The 18,517-nt window shown below is 38.0% G+C and overlaps 2 protein-coding genes across 3 annotated transcripts in view; one reads left to right on the top strand and one right to left on the bottom strand.

The window, feature by feature from the left end:
* LOC136678187 (serine/threonine-protein kinase TAO3-like) overlaps positions 1–12,143 on the top strand; it is a 71,886-nt gene extending 59,743 nt beyond the window's left edge. For both annotated transcript variants that reach the window (XM_066656123.1, XM_066656122.1), the window contains exons 15-21: positions 880–1,116; positions 4,401–4,529; positions 5,065–5,268; positions 6,282–6,521; positions 7,795–8,007; positions 8,352–8,534; positions 11,010–12,143. In XM_066656123.1, coding sequence (XP_066512220.1) covers positions 880–1,116; positions 4,401–4,529; positions 5,065–5,268; positions 6,282–6,521; positions 7,795–8,007; positions 8,352–8,534; positions 11,010–11,171 — 1,368 coding nt within the window. In that variant the 3' untranslated portion in view covers positions 11,172–12,143. The remainder of the gene's footprint in view (positions 1–879; positions 1,117–4,400; positions 4,530–5,064; positions 5,269–6,281; positions 6,522–7,794; positions 8,008–8,351; positions 8,535–11,009) is intronic.
* A 151-nt stretch (positions 12,144–12,294) lies between these two features.
* Positions 12,295–18,462, bottom strand: LOC136678188 (phosphatidylethanolamine-binding protein 1-like). Its single transcript, XM_066656124.1, has 4 exons — positions 18,198–18,462; positions 16,166–16,275; positions 14,203–14,303; positions 12,295–12,854 (listed from the first exon to the last, which is right to left on the bottom strand). The coding sequence occupies exons 1-4, from the start codon at positions 18,330–18,332 to the stop codon at positions 12,637–12,639; spliced, it is 564 nt and encodes a 187-aa protein (XP_066512221.1). The 5' UTR covers positions 18,333–18,462; the 3' UTR covers positions 12,295–12,636.
* Positions 18,463–18,517: the final 55 nt, after the last annotated feature.

The raw sequence follows: 18,517 nt of genomic DNA, 5'->3' as shown, positions 1-18,517 counted from the left end.
ATTTTGACCTGGACACACCTTTCTTCCAGGTTGGTTTGCGAAAAAATGTAAAGGAAAACTGCATTTTAATGGAGATCCACCACATCTGTTGCATATGGTTGATTAGTATGAGCCATCATTTTAATGTTTTCTTTTACACTCTGTATCGAATAGAAGTTGCTTCAGCACTTGAGCTCTGGCTTTTATTATAAGTGGGTTTGTGCAGGTAAAGATTTCAGAGTTATTATGTTTGGGAATTAGATACTGGAGAGAGAAATTAGATGTAAATACAAGCAACTTATTTTATTGTTTTTTGTGATGATTTTAATGGCATGTGGTTTTCCTGGTTAGAGACTTTATTGAATGAATGGAAGATTAATAGATTTCAGGATGAAAAGATATGCGGTTAATTTTAAATCTAAAATTAATTTGTTGTGTATTTATTGGAAGGGGTACTTCACTTAAAGAATCAAAAATATTTTTTAGCAGTTGTTTCCTTAAATGTTTTTTTTCCCTTGAGTACGAGTATTCCAATATTTCTATATATTTTAAGTGCTTTGTAAAGAAGACACTGTGCTAATATAGCAAAGTAGAGCTCATCGCAATCATAGGAAGACTAAAGGCTTTCATGGTGGAACATTGCTATGAGAATTTAATTGCATTCATCCGCTTAAACATCAGTACAGTCATCTGTTAATCTTTTGTGACCATAGTTCACTTATTGTTATCTACTAGTGCTTGTATATTAAGTCAAATAAATTTGAAAAGAGAGAGAGGATTTCACCTAGTGCAGTCTTGGCTGCCTCACCACATTCTTTCCAATACTGTTCCAAGTCTAATCTCTGATAAATGTCTAAAAAAAAAAAACCTCTTTACTAAGCCTCAGTTGTCTCCTCTCAGGTGACACGTCAGATCCATGAGCATGAGCAGGAAAATGAGCTCCGAGAGCAGATGTCTGGCTACAAGCGCATGAGACGGCAGCACCAGAAGCAGCTGATTGCTTTGGAGAACAAACTGAAGGCCGAGATGGATGAGCACCGGCTGAAGCTCCAGAAAGAGGTGGAAACCCAGGCCAACAATGCCTACATCGAGCTGGAGAAACTGGCCAAGAAACATGCAATCCAAACAGACAAAGAGGTGAGGGGACAGTATGTACTGTCATTCTGTTTGCATTGTCATTTAGCAGTCTTCTGATCATCATAGTGTGGCTGAATTTTAATGGTTCTTTGCTGCTTAAAATTAAGGTTATAAATGTACATTTTTTAGGAAATTATTAACATTATTTTAATTATAATTATTTGTAGAAGTCTGGTAGTGAATGCACAAATGTGATTGGAGGATTTATGTACACAGTAGTGCAATTTAGTAAAAAAAAAGGCGCATATATAAAAGATGCACAGACCTTAAGGTGGGGGCAGCTCAACAATAGCTGAGGTGTAAGCCATTATTCAGAGTGGTTTGATGTGGAAACACATTCATCAATAGTTCCTATTGGTAGTAGTGAGCATTTTTAATTAATATCTTAACTATGTAATTATACAGGCATTTACACTTTATTGGAACTAGTGATAGAAGTTTATAGATTAGTAGTTTTTATCTGTTCAGATTAATCAGATTAATCTAAATATTAATCCAAAGCTTGAGAAGATTGCTAATGAAATCTGGAACCCATCGAGTTGCATGGCATTTCCTGTTTTTCCAAGCAGGAAGAATAGTATCCTTAGAATAATGCAATGTTGTGCAAAATAAGAAGAGGTGTTCGGAAGAGCACTTGACCACAGTTTTTTTTTTTTTGAAGTAATTCAGTGAGTGAATAAAATACAAAAGAGGGTTCAAAAGTTCAAACGGGAAGGAGAACAAAACCATGCAAACAGCCATTATCCACAATCCCATTTTTCAATATTGTATGAGAAATATGTAAATAGCCAGTGGTTGAATGTTCATTATTCATGATGCATATGTTGATTAGTATGCTAATGAAGTGAGAGAAGAAAATGGTAGGCTTGTTTTGAGATGCCTCGGTGAATTTCCAAAGTCCTGATTAAAGTGTTGCAGCAACATTTTTAAAATCTAGTTTTTAAAGCTTAATGTCTCTGTAATGTTAATAATATGTATTTCTTCATGTAGAGTGCCAGGTATTATGAGATTTCCTCATATATAAATTGAGAATATACTTCTATGTGAGCTTATATAAGTAATACTTAATTCAAAACTTGTTTTGTCTGAATTACAGTACAATTTATGTCCAGAAATATGTAAACAACTTAATTACACATATTTGGCTACTTGAAAGTACTGAATTAAATTGCTGACACATTAAGTGGATTTGCTTAGTGATATTTGCAATATTTTTGTACAGTAATAGAAAACAGACATTGACATTGACAACTTGAGTTATACGTTTGTGAGCAAGACATTTATTTTTCCCAGTTCTAAGTGACAGTCCAAGACAGGTTTGTTGGGTATAATTGTGTAATGTGTGTGCGTTTATATATATATAATACACACACACACACACACACAAACAAACAAATGTATGAAAAAGTTTGGGGACCACTGATAAATATCATGATTATCCTTTATAAATCATTGGTTGTCTAGATCTGCAATTTCAGTTAAATATATCATATAGCAGATGAACACAATGATATTTGAGAAGTGAAATACGTGTGCAATAATTACTTAAACAAAATTAGGCAGGTGCATAAATTTGGGCAGCCTTTATTGATTTTATTGTTTTGAATACCTTTAGCACTAATTATTGGAACACAACATTTGCTTTGTAAGCTTATTGACCCTTGAAAGGGTTAAGGTGGCCAATTGCAAGTTTTTCTCCTCTTTGCATCGTTGCCATCTGAAGAGTGGCAACATGGGAGCCTCAAAACAACTCTCAGATCCTGAAAACAAAGATTGTTCAACATCATGGTTTAGGGGAAGGATACAAAAAGCTATCTCAGAGATTTCAGCTGTCAGTTTCCACTGTGAGGAACTTAGTGAGGAAATGAAAGACCGGAGGCAGAGTTCTAGTTAAGGCCCGAAGTGGCAGGCCAAGAAATATCTCAGATAAGCAGAGGTGAAGGATGGTGAGAACAGTCATGGTCAACCCACAGACCAGCTCCAAAGACCTACAAAATCATCCTGCTGCAGATGGTGTCACTGTACATCGTTCAACTAATCAGCACACTTTGCACAAGGAGAGGCAATATGGGAGAGTAATGCAGAAGAAGCCTTTTCTGCGTACACGCCACAAACAGTGGCGCTTGAGGTATGCTAAAGCACATTTGGACAAGCCAGCTTCATTTTGGAATAAGGTGCTATAGACTGATTAAACTAAAATTGAGTTATTTGGACATAACAAGGGGCGGTAAGCATAGGGGAGAAAAGAACACAGCGTTCCAAGAAAAACACGTGCTACACACAGTAAAATTTGGTAGCCTTTCCATCATGCTGTGGGGCTGTGTGGCCAGTGCAGGTCCTGGGAATCTTGTTAAAGTTGAGGGTCGCATGGATTCCAGTCAACATCAGCAGATTCTTGAGAACAATGTTCAAGAATCAGTGACAGAGTTGAAGTTGCACCGGGGCTGGATACTTCAGGCAACGACCGTAAACACTGCTCAATAACTACTAAGGTGTTCATGCAGAAGAACAAGTACAACATTATGGAATCGCCATCTCAGTCCACAGACCTGAATATTATTGAAATCTGTGGTGTGATTTAAAGTGGGCTGTCCATGCTCAGAAACCATTAAACCTGACTGAACTGGAGATGTTTTGTAAAGAAAAGTGATCGAAAATACCTTCAGCCAGAATCCAGACTCTCATTGGAGGCTATAGGAAGAGTTTAGAGGCTGTTATTTCTGCGAAAGGAGGATCTACAAAACATTGATGTAATTTTTCTGTTGGGGTGCCCAAATTAATGCACCTGCTTAATTTTGTTTAAGTAATGAATGCACACTTTCTGCAAATCCTATAAACTTCATTTCACTTCTCAAATATCACTGTGTTCATCTGCTATATGATATATTTAACTGAAATTGCTGAGCTGAACAACCAATGATTTATAAAGGAAAATCCTGAACATTTTCATGGCACTGTGTGTACTATATATATATATATATATATATATATATATATATATATATATATATATATATATATATATATATATATAAATTGAATGAGAATTGACCATGTAGCTGCACAGCAGTCAGCCATTTTAAACTGGTGTGTCAAGTTTGCATGCCTACACAACACACATGTAAACTATATATTACAATGTTTAAATGTTTATGCAACATAAAACATGAAGAACAAAATATGCTGTGTACAAGTACACAAAAGCGTAACCATTTTATAAAATTTAATACAATCAAATTGTGTCCAAAACTATGGACTCTTGAAATGTCCTTGTTTGTTTCCAGATGAAAATGGCTGCAGCAGATGAGAAAAAGTTTCAGCAGCAGATCCTGGCCCAACAGAAGAAGGAACTGACTACTTTCTTGGACAACCAGAAGAAACAGTATAAACTCTGCAAGGAAAAAATCAAAGAGGTACACAGTTTAGATGCTTTCTTCTGCTGACAGGAAGTGTACTGGTAAAAACGTTCTATTTTTGACGCCTTTAACCACCAGAGAGGATGCATTTACCACTAGAATATACGTAGTTTGCTTATTGTTACAAGCAATGTAAGTAGCTTATTTTGAATTCATCATGGCTGTAATATCGTTAGCATAAACACATTAACATAAGGGCATCCATTTAGCCTAGGTCGCATAAGAGCCTCTCAGTGAAGTAAGGGAGAGTGCTGTTCCTGCATGATATTGGAGTAAAACAAGTTAGATAAAGATATACTGTGCAATAAACTCCAGGTTTCGCTACTGCTGCAACTATTCTTCGTATGTCCAACTTACAGAATTAATGTTAGGATTTGTTAAGAAATATATACAATGTTTATTTTTTATCGTTTTGGTATAAAAATTTAAAAACTGTTAGAACTCTGGTCATTTATGGTCGGCATGCATAGATAAATACCTTAATATGCCTTTTGTTTGCATTTTAGCTTAATTTTTTCCCTTCTGTGTTTAGGAGATGAATGAAGACCACAGCACTCCAAAGAAGGAGAAGCAGGAGCGCCTGTCCAAGCATAAGGAGAACATGCAGCACTCACAAGCCGAAGAAGAGGCTCAGCTCCTGGGGCAGCAGCGACTCTTCTATGACCGCAACTGCAGAGCTTTCAAACGCAAAGTCATGACCAAAAGACATGAGTTTGAGCAGGAGCAGTTACGAGAGGTGGGGGAAACAAAAGACAATTAGCACTACACATTATGGACAAAGTTATCAATGCTATTATATCTTAGTGCATAGGAACTGTAAGGAGAGACTGATATCATTTGCAGTTTCAAATTATCTGTTTCATTGCTATTAGTAAAAGCAAGTCAATGTTTGTAATGTTGTCACATTCAAAAAAGAACCATCAGTGACCATTACAGTGGATGAGCAGTTTTTGGGGGGGCTTGAAAGATTTACTATCAGTGTATTTTTACAAAATGATTACTAGGATTGCCTCAATGGGTTCTCTAATGTTTCAAATTTCTTTTACACATTATGCATTTGTTCTTTTTTATATTGTAATATTTTTTGTAAGATAAAATATGCTTCTCCCACATTCCTTCTGTTCATGTAAAGATAAATGTATACTGGAAAGAGCAGTCATTATTATATAAACAAACCCAAAAATGCAAGAATGTAGACTGGGATCATTTAATTTCTGCCTTTTTTGTTATCTGAATTTTCCCCATTCACAAATTTGCCCAGTTAATATGATTTAAAAATTAAGACATGCAGCTATGTACTGATCCCCACAATCTACGTGGATAATCTGGTGAGAGCTGTCGTCGGAATTGCTGCTCTATTTTTTTCTATTACAAAAACAAAACAAGACCAATAAACCAACCCCCACACTGATTTCACTCTGTGCTTACTTTAGTACATGGGAAAACTAGCGGATTTAATTAGTTTAAAATATAGCTATTAACATATTTACTTGAATTAGAATTATAAACTGTGAATTACTTTTACTTCTTACAATATAGTTGTTCTTTTTTTCAATTTACAGTGTCATGAGTTAGAGGTGTTGCATTTGAACGCCTAGATTAAAAGTTTTTTTATAAATTTGTATAGGTTGGTATTTGTGAAGCTATTAATAATATAATAAAAATGAAATATCAGCCACTGTAGCTCAAAAGTATTAAATAATAATAATAATGTTAATTGATTTTTTTTTTTTTTTTTTGGTCTTCCAGGAGTTGAATAAGAAGAAGACTCAGAAAGAGATGGAGCATGCAATGCTGATCAGACATGACGAGTCGACTCAAGAACTGGAGCACAGGCAACTGAAAACCCTGCAGAAACTGCGCATGGATCTGATCCGGCTGCAGCATCAGACTGAGCTGGAGAATCAGATAGAGTACAACAACCGGCGTGAGAGAGAACTGCACAGAAAACATGTCCTGGAGCTACGACAACAGCCCAAAAACCTCAAGGTACCACAGAACAGAGAGTTCAGAGTACACATTAAACAGATGTGGGTAGAGTAGCCTAAATCCATATTTCATACTCATAAAAGGATTGTTTTTATATATTCATCGATAGCATTTTGCAGAAGCTCTTATCCAGAGTGACATAGAACTTTTTATTCGTGCCACTGTGATTTGATTGCATGGGCTGAGAATCAAATTCCAGTCTGCATCATGAAGAGCAGCATTGTTATCCGCTATGCATTTCTGGCTACTAAACTGCTTATTTGGGTAAATATATGGTAAACAAAACAACTAGAGTAAAAGAAAGCATGAAAAAGTAAATACAGCTTAAATTCTAAACCTGGAGAGGAATATCCAGTGTCTATCAGTAGAGGAACTGAAATGTGTTTCAGTGGATGCATGATTAGTAGTGTCGCAGTCACACAGCTCCAGGGGCCTGGAGGTTGTGGGTTCGATTCCCGCACCAGGTGACTGTCTGTGAGGAGTTGGTGTGTTCTCCCCGTGTCCGCGTGGGTTTCCTCCGGGTGCTCCGGTTTCCTCCCACAGTCCAAAAACACACGTTGCAGGTGGATTGGCGACTCGAAAAGTGTCCGTAGGTGTGAATGTGTGTGTGTCTGTGTTGCCCTGTGAAGGACTGGCGTCCCCTCCAGGGTGTACTCCCGCCTTGCGCCCAATGATTCCAGGTAGGCTCTGGACCCCCCGCGACCCTAGAATTGGATAAGCGGCTACAGATAATGGATGGATGGATGGATGGATAATAAAGAGTAACTAACAAATCTTTATAGCAGAAAACTTATTATTTAGAAATTTCACATCAGAGAAATTAAAATTTTTGTATTTAAGTCGATTTAAACAGAATTATCAGTTCACAAGCCCTAGTGCAAATTGTCAGATTTCCACTGAACCACTGAGTATAGATGGTCTGTTTTAAGAGTAGATACTGGATTCCAATAACGTATAACTGCTATGTGACAGTGCAGAATGGAGGCAAATAGAAATATAAATGTTTACGTCTCAATGAAATGTAAATAAGCTGCACATAACCTCTATGGAGCTCAAAGATGATTTACACATAGACAACAACCCCAAACCCAAACAATTCCAGTCAAATGTATTTGTATTGCGCTATGTACATCTGATATTATCACAAGGGAGCTTTTACCCAGTAATAAGACAGAAGATCAACAACATTGATGTTCTTTCTTTTTTTTTTTGGTTCGGAGAGGGTTAGTTAACACTGGTTTTAGTATACAATACCCTGTGTGTTCTTCTCCAGGCCATGGAACTGCAGATAAAGAAGCAGTTCCAGGACACGTGTAAGGTCCAAACAAAGCAGTACAAGGCTCTACGGCATCACCAGCTGGAGGTGACCCCCAAGAGTGAACACAAGATTGTGCTGAAGGCTCTGAAGGACGAGCAGACCCGCAAACTGGCCATCCTTGCTGAGCAGTATGAGCAGAGCATCAACGAGATGATGGCTTCACAGGCGGTGAGTTTTACTGCTGTGAGCTGATTGATTTGAATTTCTTTAATGTATGTTTTTTAAGCAATTAATAATATTCACCCATTAATGCTGGCATGCCAGGGATAACATGAGAAGATTTTTTTTTTTTTAAGTTTAAAAAAAATAAATGTACAAAAAAAATGGATTAATGCCAAGCTAATCCCCCCCAAAATTGAGGAGCGTTGCAAGAAAAGGACAAGCATTTTGTGAAATACAGTGTAGGATAATTATTTTATGATTTTCTTAGTCACTCATTTTCATATGGTTTACATGTATTTGTTTCCTGTTTGTGTGTGTGTGTGTGTGTGTGTTGTTGGGGGGGTGTTTAGCTACGTCTGGATGAGGCTCAGGAGGCAGAGTGCCAGGCTCTGAGGCATCAGCTGCAGCAAGAGATGGAGCTACTGAACGCATATCAGAGTAAAATAAAGATGCAAACAGAGGCTCAGCATGAGAGAGAGCAGCAGAAACTCGAGCAGAAAGTGTCTCTTCGCAGAGCTCATCTGGAACAAAAGGTATAAACCCTTCAACTGACTTTATCCTTCAATTGTATTGATGTTTTCTTTGTGCTGTAAATACCCAATCATGTACCTCCAGAAAAATTTCAGTGTTGTTTTGAGAGTAAGGAATTGTAGTGAAATCCCTTGTAATGTGCATAATAAATTAAGACGTGTTTGGTGTTTATAGGAACTACACAGCTAAAGTCAATTGCTTGCTATTGATGTAGCTAAATAATTGTTTCTACTGTTAGAATGTATGTAATGAATGCTTGTCTTTTTGAATAGAAAACAGTCAGAGTCTCATTTACGATTACTTAAAGGGGACATACTATGGAAAAATATATATATTTTAAGTGTATTAGCACATTACATGGGAGGTCTGGAGCACTAACCAACTCTCAAACTATCTAACTGAAATAATACAACTTCGTTTGAGAACGTGGGCTAGATCAAGTTTGTACTGCTTCTTATGTAGAGAGAGCGGGCACTTCAGTTGTCTCTGTTCTGAGCTGGGCTTTTTAGATAGGGTGTGAGCATTGCTGTGCGGTTTGATCCTTTTGGTGTTTTGTCCAAAGTCACAGACGTAAGTAAATACTCCAGGGAAGTGTTAACTCATGGACAAAGGGTTGTAATGTGTCCTCTTTAAGAGCTCAGCATAAGTATAGGACCCATATCTGTATTTGTAGAGTTAATAGAGTTACTGAGAACTCCACATATAACTCCAGACCTCCTTCTAGACGACTGATTTATTTTGTTTTCTTGTTAATCTTGGTTGTGGCAGCACTCTTTACAGATGCTTTAGTTAGTTGTTGAGGATTAGTTCAAAATTAATGGTCTAAAGTTTCTCAGACTGTTGGATCAGCTTCCTTTTAATCTGTTCCAATTCACACCACTATACGTTTTCTTTTTTGTACATCGGTGTAAAGGCTAATTAGGGAATGAAAGCATTCCAACTTTCTAGATTTTAAACACATGATTATGTTTACTGTTATCAGTGTCCCTGCTTCTTTGTTAATTATAAAGGATTATATACACCACTTGGAGAAAAGCAGTTCTTCAGTCAAAAAGGAATCTCCCCTTTATCTGTGTTTTATACCAGTATAATGGATTTTTACATTTTTTATTATTATTTATTTATTTAATATTTTTTTGCTAGTGCAGTTAATATTCACAGCTCTGTACTGAAATTAATAAGGAGGGGGATGGATGTGTGTGGTGATTTCCTACCCTTCCCAAAAGTTACATAGTGTAGTTTCTGCAGTGCTGAGCCCAGAGTAGGCAATGACAGAGAAGCTATTCTCCCTATTACAGGTCAGTGATTTTGAATCTGTAATTTTGTGGTAAAAATATTACATAGTTGTCCTTTAACAATAGACAAAAATATTAGTTACTGCACTTTCTTTATAGAACATAGTATATAAATATAGAATATAAAGATCTGCCACGTTCATGTGTTATTATGCATTCAACACCATTTTTCAACATGTCCAGACTTTGGAAACATATCAAAACATACTACAGTGAGTGTATATTGTTAATGTTTATGATGAATCTTTATGGTGTAAGTATAAGTTATTTATTCATTCATTAATTCACTACCTTATCCAGTTCTGAGTGATGGTGTGTCCAAAGCAGAAACACACACTGAATGGGGTGCCTGTCCATCACAGGACACCATGCACTCAGATTCATTCACTGTATCACACCTATGGACACATTTGAATAAACTGTCTATCTACCAGCATGTGAAACCAGAGCACCCAGAGCAAACCCATACAGACACTAACCCCTGGACCCTGGGGCTGTTTGACAACACTATCACGTGCCACTGTACTGCCCCTGTAAAAAATATAAGTAATAGAGTGTATTAATGTTATTGTGTGTGATGCTCTGTGACAGATGGGCACCCCTGAACAGGATGTGGCTGCAGAAGATTAATGAATAAATGATCTTCTGTGATACCAGCCAATTTAGTGACAACATATTCGTTAACATTTCTTACTTCTAATATTTCAATGGGTGGCACGGTGGTGCAGCAGGTAGTGTTGCAGTCACACAGCTCCAGGGACCTGGAGGTTGTGGGTTTAAGTCCCGCTCCAGGGACTGTCTGTGAGGAGTTTGTATGTTCTCACCGTGTCCGCATGGGTTTCCTCCCACAGTCTAAAAACGCACGTCGGTAGGTGGAATGGCGACTCAAAAGTGTCCGTAGGTGTGTGTGTGTGTGTGAGTGAATGTGTGTGTTGCACTGTGAAGGACTGGCGCCCCCTCCAGAGTGTGTTCCCAACTTGCGCCCAGTGATTCCAGATAGGCTCTGGACCCACCACGACTCTGAACTAGATAAGCGCTTACAGATAATGAATGAATGAATAATATATCAATACATAACTCTCCTAACGTTGAGGGTTTATTTATTTTTTGTTTTAGTCATCTACATTGCCAGCACCTTTAATTATTTGGCTGATGGTATCTTTAAATGTATGTAATTGTCAGATTGAAGAGGAGCTGGCTTCTCTTCAGAAGGAGCGCACTGACCGGATCAAACACCTTCTGGAGCGGCAGGAGAGGGAGATGGACGCCTTTGACATGGAGAGCTTGCGCATGGGCTTTGGAAACCTGGGAGCATTAGACTACCCTAAAGATGACTACAGATGAGACCTAACCCAATCTGCCTACATTTTTCCTCCCTGTATTTTCTTTTCTTAAAGTCCTTTGTCCTCCACACCTTAAAGGACACCTGCAGTTTTTTTTTTTTTTTTTTTTTTTTTTGCTACTGACAAACCAACCCTCCATTTTCTCCGGACTAGTGCCTGCACAGGCCTATTTTTTTGCAACAGGCCCCTCCTCTTATCATGTCACAAAATTTCAACATGCTGGATAACTTCCTTTAGCTATGTTTTTAAATATATCTATAAATATATAAGTATTATGTATAAGAAAATGAAACAATGTCACAGTGTTGATGTCAGTGATTTTTCTCGTGCAATGATAACACTTGATGTGATTGACATAGAGATTTAGAGAGGAAGAAAAGCAATACCAATGTGCGTGATATGGGGGGGTGTATTGCTGCCGTTAATTAATTCACACAATTTTTAGGCGATATTTTCACAAACGGACTTGTATTGTCTTTTTTTGCAGTCTTAGACGTAATGCTGCTGAGTCTCTCCATTCGGTATTTATTCATCTGAAAGAAATAAACACAAGAAAAACCTTTTGATGTATTGAACAAATTTGATACAATTTTACATATTCCTTTGGTGTACATACTTGAACTGGAGATTCTTCTGGTTTAGTGAATTAAAGGGTTTCTTTAGTCAGGAACCCACCATGTTCTTCTGTATAAATCAACCTCCACTGAGGTCAGCAATGTGAATAATGATAATAATAATTCATACATTTATGAATCCTTGCTCCTGGTACTAGCACAAAAGGGCTTTGGGGGAAAGGGTACATGTATTTTATGTGTGGAAGGCTTTATGGAGAACTTTGACTTATTTTCCTATTGTATTTTAACTTAGATTTTTTTATGATGTCGACTGATTGACGATTCCCTCAGATTTCCATAAAATCATAAAAGTATCTCTTGGACAATTTTTTTTTTGGCTTCCTCAAGCTGTGCATTTTTCTTATGACGAAAATCAAAACCCTGTGAATAAAACTCAAATAACTGCTTTACTGTTTGCATGCACTTTAAAATGTTGTTTTCAGGTTGAGGAGAGAGGAAAAAAAGCATGATTTGTCATAAATGCTTTTAATTATTGTAAATAAAGTGCTCACCACACAACTGTAGTCTGGATGTTGTTTTTAATATCAGGAACACCACTTCTCTTTTACCGATTCCTGACAGAGACCACTATAGTACACAAAATTAGATTTGTATCCATAGGTACAAGGTATGGAAAGAAAGTAAAGCCTGTATCTGCAATTTAAGGTAAAACAAAAGCCAGATGCCACCAATAAGTGCAGTAAGAGCAGTGAAACACAGGCATGGAGATCAGAGCTGGGATTAAATTGATCAGAAGTGTACTGGCGAATCGATGAGATGTTCTGAGAATGTCAAGGTGAAAGTGCACAACCCCTGACTCTGTTAAGTGCTAGTTTAGTTCTACATAACACTTTATTTCCCAGACAGCTGCTCATAAAGCCTGGGGACGTAATCGTCCCACTCTGCCTGGTAGCACGTTCCCGCTACTGGGGCAGCCAAGCTGTATTTCTTGCGGAAACTGGCAATACAGAATTTTCCACGGTGGTCTCCGGAGCGGTTGGTCAAGACTGGCTCCGTGCAGCTCACAGAACCTGACTGTTCATACACCAGCCACACGTAGCGATGGAGACCTGCAAAGGACAAAAACAGGTGAAAAAGAGACGGGTACAGTCAGATATAGCATAGATTTAAGCTCTGATTTTACACTGACCGGACTTATGGGGAAGACTAAAATGTGCTTTGTTCTCTAAGGCCTTCTTTAAAAGGGCACACTTTCGGGGCAGTAGCTTTGTCCCTGCCATAAACTCCAGTGTATCTTTTTTTAAATGCACTCTTTAATGATGTTTTTAAAATTTAAACAACAGGGGTGTAGGTGTAGGAGGTGTCAGAAACTTGAACATTAAAATCCCCTTCAAGTGCATCTCTTAAAGCAGAAGAATAGTGCTTCGTCTTCACACATCAGTGTTGAAAAAGATCAGGCGTTTCCAGTTGCACTGCCCGGCTTTGTTTCTCCTAACAAGCAAAGATCTGTAATCAGATATCTGATTACAACTGGTGAATTAGATTCAGCATTAAAATCACGGGCCAGCGTACCAGGCCTCATTTACGTAAAATAGCCACGGAGTACACCCTAATTAAGGTAGATGTTTCAGTTGTGAGCCAATGGCTGCTCTTGTAGGAGGTATGACGTCGAGCAATAAGTGCACTGCTCTACTCTGATAAACTTTACCCATATTTTTTTATACTTCATATGACACATTTACAACCTATATTATCTTAATGTGCGCTGGTTTTGAATTGCCATTCAGAAGCATTGTGTCCTTCTCTGCATAAAGTTGTCAGGGAAATTCAAACAGAGTTTAGTTACTGAAATATCTCATAGCATTTTTTATTTCAGTTGTGCACAAGGGGCTGAGGCTAATCAATATTTACTGTGTGCCCAGTCTGAATCTAATCTGTGAATAAATGAGAGCAAAGCACTCTGAGGGGCAGCACGGAGACGCAGCAGGTAGTGTCGCAGTCACACTGCTCCAGGAACCTGGAGGTTGTGGGTTCAAGTGCCGCTCTGTTTGCACTCTGAACTTTAATCTCCATTTCCACACATCCCCTGATTTACACATTTCACCCTTTTTTCAAATCATTCATTCATTGTCTGTATCCGCATATCGCGGAGGGTCCGGAACCTACACAGAACACCTGGGCACAGAGTGGGAATACATCCAGAGCAGGAGGCCAGTCAATCACAGGGCATCACACACTCACATCAACTGACATTGTATTTGGATTTTTGGTGAAGCCCGAGTGCCTGGAGGAAACCCACATAAACACGGGAAGAACGCACCAAACTCTTCACAGACAGTCACCTTAAGCGGGGTTCAAATCCACAACCCCAGGACCCTGGAGCTGTGTGACGGTGACACTACCTGTTGCACTACTGTAACGCTATTTCCCACATCAAAAGAAGAAAATAAATCATACCAGTTCCTTTAGGCGGTCCAGATCCTACATAATCAGACATCACACACCCAGAGGAGACGTCATTGCCTTTCATATTCACAACAAGAAAGTGGTGCCATTCCCTGGAAAAATGAGAGTGCACATATTTATATATATTACATGGAAGATGAAATACTGTCAACGTTATCGTTTTGAGCACATACTTCAGCGCTTTCCAAAAAAAAAAAAAAAAAAAAAAAAACAGGAGCCTTTCAGTTATTTTTTTAATTTAAGCCTAAATTAATTCCTGTAAAATATAATTATGTACCATTTGGTCTCCTAGTGGACAACCCTGACTAAAAATTCTCTTTTTGATTTACCCAAAATTTGGTTTAACAGGTAAAGTGGGCATGACATAAAAAAATTTAACAGGTAAAGTGGGCATGACACTGTGCAAAGAAGGTGGGATAAAGGTGTGAACTTCAAAAGCTGTGGCCTTGATTATCTTGAATATGAAATTAATTCTAGATTTAAAAAAAAAAAACTAAATAAAAATAAAGTCACTTTAACTAAACGTTTATAAAACCTCATGGTGAATTAAATAATGTGGAAACTTACAAACCGGATTCCAAAAAAGTTGGGACACTAAACAAATTGTGAATAAAAACTGAATGCAATGATGTGAAGATGGCAAATGTCAATATTTTATTCATAATAGAACATAGATGACAGATCAAAAGTTTAATCTGAGTAAATGTAACATTTTAAAGGAAAAATATGTTGATTCACAATTTCAGCATCAACAAATCCCAAAAAAGTTGGGACAAGTAGCAATAAGTGGCTGGAAAAGGGAAATTGAGCATATAATGAACAGCTGGAAGACCAATTAACACTAAATAGGTCAATTTACAACATGACTGTGTATAAAAAAAGCTTCTCAGTGTGTCAGTGTCCCTCTGAAGCCAAGATGTTAAGAGGGTCACCAATTCCACCATTGTTGCGCAGAAAGATACCAGAACCATACCAGATACATAGTGCAGCAATACCAGAATGGTGTTGCCCAGCGTAAAATAGCAAAGACTTTTAAGTTATCATCATCAACCGTGCATCACATCATCAAAAGATTCAGAGAATCTGGAACAATTGCTGTGCGTAAGGGTCAAGGCCGTAAAACTCTACTGGATGCTCGTGATCTCCGGGCCCTTAAACGTCACTGCACCTCAAACAGGAATGCCACTGTCAAGGAAATAACAGAATGGGCTCAGGAATACTTCCAGAAAGCATTGTCAGTGAACACAATCCACCGTGCCCTCCACCGTTGCCAGCTGAAACTCTACAGTGCCAAGAGGAAGCCATTTCTAACAAGCTCCACAAGCTCAGACGTTTGCACTGGGCCAGGGGTCTTTTAAAATGGAGTGTGGCAAAATGGAAGACTGTTCTGTGATCAGATGAGTCCCGATTTGAAATGCTTTATGGAACACTGGGACTGAGTGTTGTAAGAAGAAGGGGGGATGCCACACAGTGGTAATAAATTGCCTTGTCCCCACTTTTTTGGGATTTGTTGATGCCATGAAATTTTGAAACATTTTCCCTTAAAATGATACATTCTCTCAGTTTAAACTTTTGATCTGTGATTTGTGTTCTGTTCTGAATAAAATACTAGATGTTGGCACCTCCACATCATTGCATTCAGTTTTTATTCACAATTTGTTTAGTGCCCCAACTTTTTTGGAATCCGGTTTGTAAATTATGAAAGCTTTAACAGTTTTAAGCCGAAAGTTAAGTCTGTCCAATAGGAAGAGACATAGAAGCACACATATAGACAGATGGACTAACACACATATATATATGCATTTTACAAGCCACAGAGTGGGTCCCCCACATGGTATCAAATAGGCATGGTACAGAACTCGTACAATCCAGTTACTAGGTATCAGTCTAATGGCTGTAAAAATGTATCACTGGAGAGAAGGACTAATCCTTTAACTGAGTGATATCAGCATACCGAAACTTAGGGTCTTTTCTGCTGGGAGCATCTGGATCAGTGAGGACCAATGTGTACAGTTTGCTGGGGTCACATCCCTCCCATTCGATCACTGTGGGGCGATTCTGCACCTGCACAACATATTATACAGTTAAACATGCATAGAAAACATATGTTTTGTGAAAATCTCTCTCGATCCTGGGCCTGTAAACCCCTTGACCTGCATGTTTTGACATTAAATATACTAATATACCCTAAAGCCCCCTGCTGACCAAACTTTATAGGGTTAAAATTAAACTTGAAATAAAAAATTAATAAATCCACATCTAAGCTGAAGGTCTCTCTGCCAGGCCTAGCTAAATTAAACTGTATGAACTGGGCCAATGAAATAGAGCTTCAGCAGCACATTTATAGCACCTCAGTCTTCATATCTTTAAAGAGGACAGTGCTGTGGTGGATGTTTCACTGGATTCAAAGTTGTCAATGGGGTTATGTTTACGACATTTAAATGTACTTTTCAATGTAAAGTCTATAAGTTAAATACTGAGTCTGACCACCGCAGTCGTATAAGAAAGTGCAACATTAGAGTAGTTGATTTTCTAAATGCAAATACATTTCAAATGTACTCTTTAGAACCCATTATATATTACCAGGGATTTGTGGAATTTTACAATGTTTGGGGAAAAAACATTATAGCCCCTAAAACATGATGTGTGTCACTTTATACAACATTTACTACATTTAATACTCTATGTTAAATTGGGCAATTTAAATAAATAGTGTTGAAAATGCCACTTTATGGTTTGTTTCCTTTAGAGGATTTGTCATTTGACCAGATGTCTAACAATTTGCATAAAACTACATGCACTTACTGAGATGTGGCTACAGATAAAGATAAAAAATATATATTAATTTAGCAAGTCCTTTTGTAGCCTTCAGCCAAATATATACCGAGTTTATTCTTCACCCACTTGCAACATCACGCATTACTCAGCAGAACTCTGCCACTCTGCACTTTCACTTAACTCTGCCAAAGTAGAATCCAATTTTCTGGATAATTCAATCATTAACAAAGTTATTCAGTGTGGACTGATGTGAAATGCTCTGTTAAAGATAAACTATAAACAACGGAGTAAAAATTGCTTACAATAGGTGTGACGGGAAACACACGTCATCAGGGTATACGATGCCCGATGATCCAGGCATTTGTTGTTTTGTGTATAGGCTTTGACTTAACAGGTATTTTATTCATTTGTTTGCATACAACTGGATTTGCATTGTGATCTTACATCTGATTCCAAACCTGTAGGCCAGTGTAACGTTATCTGAATCTGCTATCTGTTTTAATAGAATTACAGATTTTCCATTAAAACCACTTACATTAATTGGTTTAAAGCTTATTTAATCATGTACAAAGGACACAGATGGTTTGGTGAGCTCATGTATAGTTAAATCAGGCCAAACACACCTTTAACAAACAGTTAAGAGGGACTTATTGCAGATAAATAAAGAAGACAACAATAAAGATGAGCTCATATTTTTTAACATTGCTCAGATTCTGCTCCAGCAGTCAGCATTATTACACGTCAACTCCATCAGGAATGACAGGTCACTTTTGCCAACTTGGCCTCTATAACTACTTATATCATGTACTCATATCAAATCAAATACATTTTATAAATGAAGCCATGGTGTCCCATTACCTCCCTTAAAGACATGTATAACATGAAATGCTCTGCTGACGTCTCTCTGACAGAAATGCACCATTGTCTTCCTCTTAAATGTAACACATGGAATTATTTATATATATATAATATATATACACTGGTGTAAATGCTCGTTAACTCTGCGCAGACTCAGTGATGTCTGAACGAGAGCTGGTTTAGGTTATTGACTCCTGATTACCACCAACACTCTTGTGAAGAAATGAGTTTTATGCATATTACAGCAAAAAAGTCTGCAAGACATTTAACATCTATAAATATACACATATTTGGAAAAATGGGCGACGTTCCCTTTCAAACTCCTGCATGCTGTCTGTGTAGGCTCTAACCTGGGTGGGTGTAAGCACTTTCCCCAACTCGTCAACTTCTACAGAGCCGTATTTAACCGTGAGAGGCTTGCTGGGCTTTTCCTCCACCTCACTGAGGGCCAGAGCACCGCTCCACTGGCTAATGTCCACCGGCATGGTAACTTACAGCTTAATCTGCAGAAAAAACGAAAATAAACAGCACCAAAATACAGCTGCAATGTGCGTAGCTTCTTCTAGCAAAGCTAAAGAAAGCCGAGTGTCTCCCTCTAGCGGCGTCAACCCTGCCTTGAACTGACCAATCAGAGTTCACAAATGCCTTAACCTCGCGTTGTGATTGATCA

This window comes from Hoplias malabaricus, chromosome Y (genome assembly GCF_029633855.1).
Source record: "Hoplias malabaricus isolate fHopMal1 chromosome Y, fHopMal1.hap1, whole genome shotgun sequence".
Classification (NCBI taxonomy): domain Eukaryota; kingdom Metazoa; phylum Chordata; class Actinopteri; order Characiformes; family Erythrinidae; genus Hoplias; species Hoplias malabaricus.
The sequence above is the reverse complement of the archived record's forward strand: the minus strand, read 5'-3'. Positions and strand labels throughout refer to the sequence as shown.

Bases quoted from the DNA above. Each gene is read 5' to 3' on its own strand.
- LOC136678188 (XM_066656124.1), bottom strand. From the start codon at position 18,332: ATGCCGGTGGACATTAGCCAGTGGAGCGGTGCTCTGGCCCTCAGTGAG. The intron at 16,276-18,197 runs GTTAGAGCCTAC...TATGTTGTGCAG, and splicing joins AAGTGCTTACACCCACCCAG to GTGCAGAATCGCCCCACAGT. The intron at 12,855-14,202 runs GTATGATTTATT...TGTCCTTTGCAG, and splicing joins TGGACCGCCTAAAGGAACTG to GTCTCCATCGCTACGTGTGG.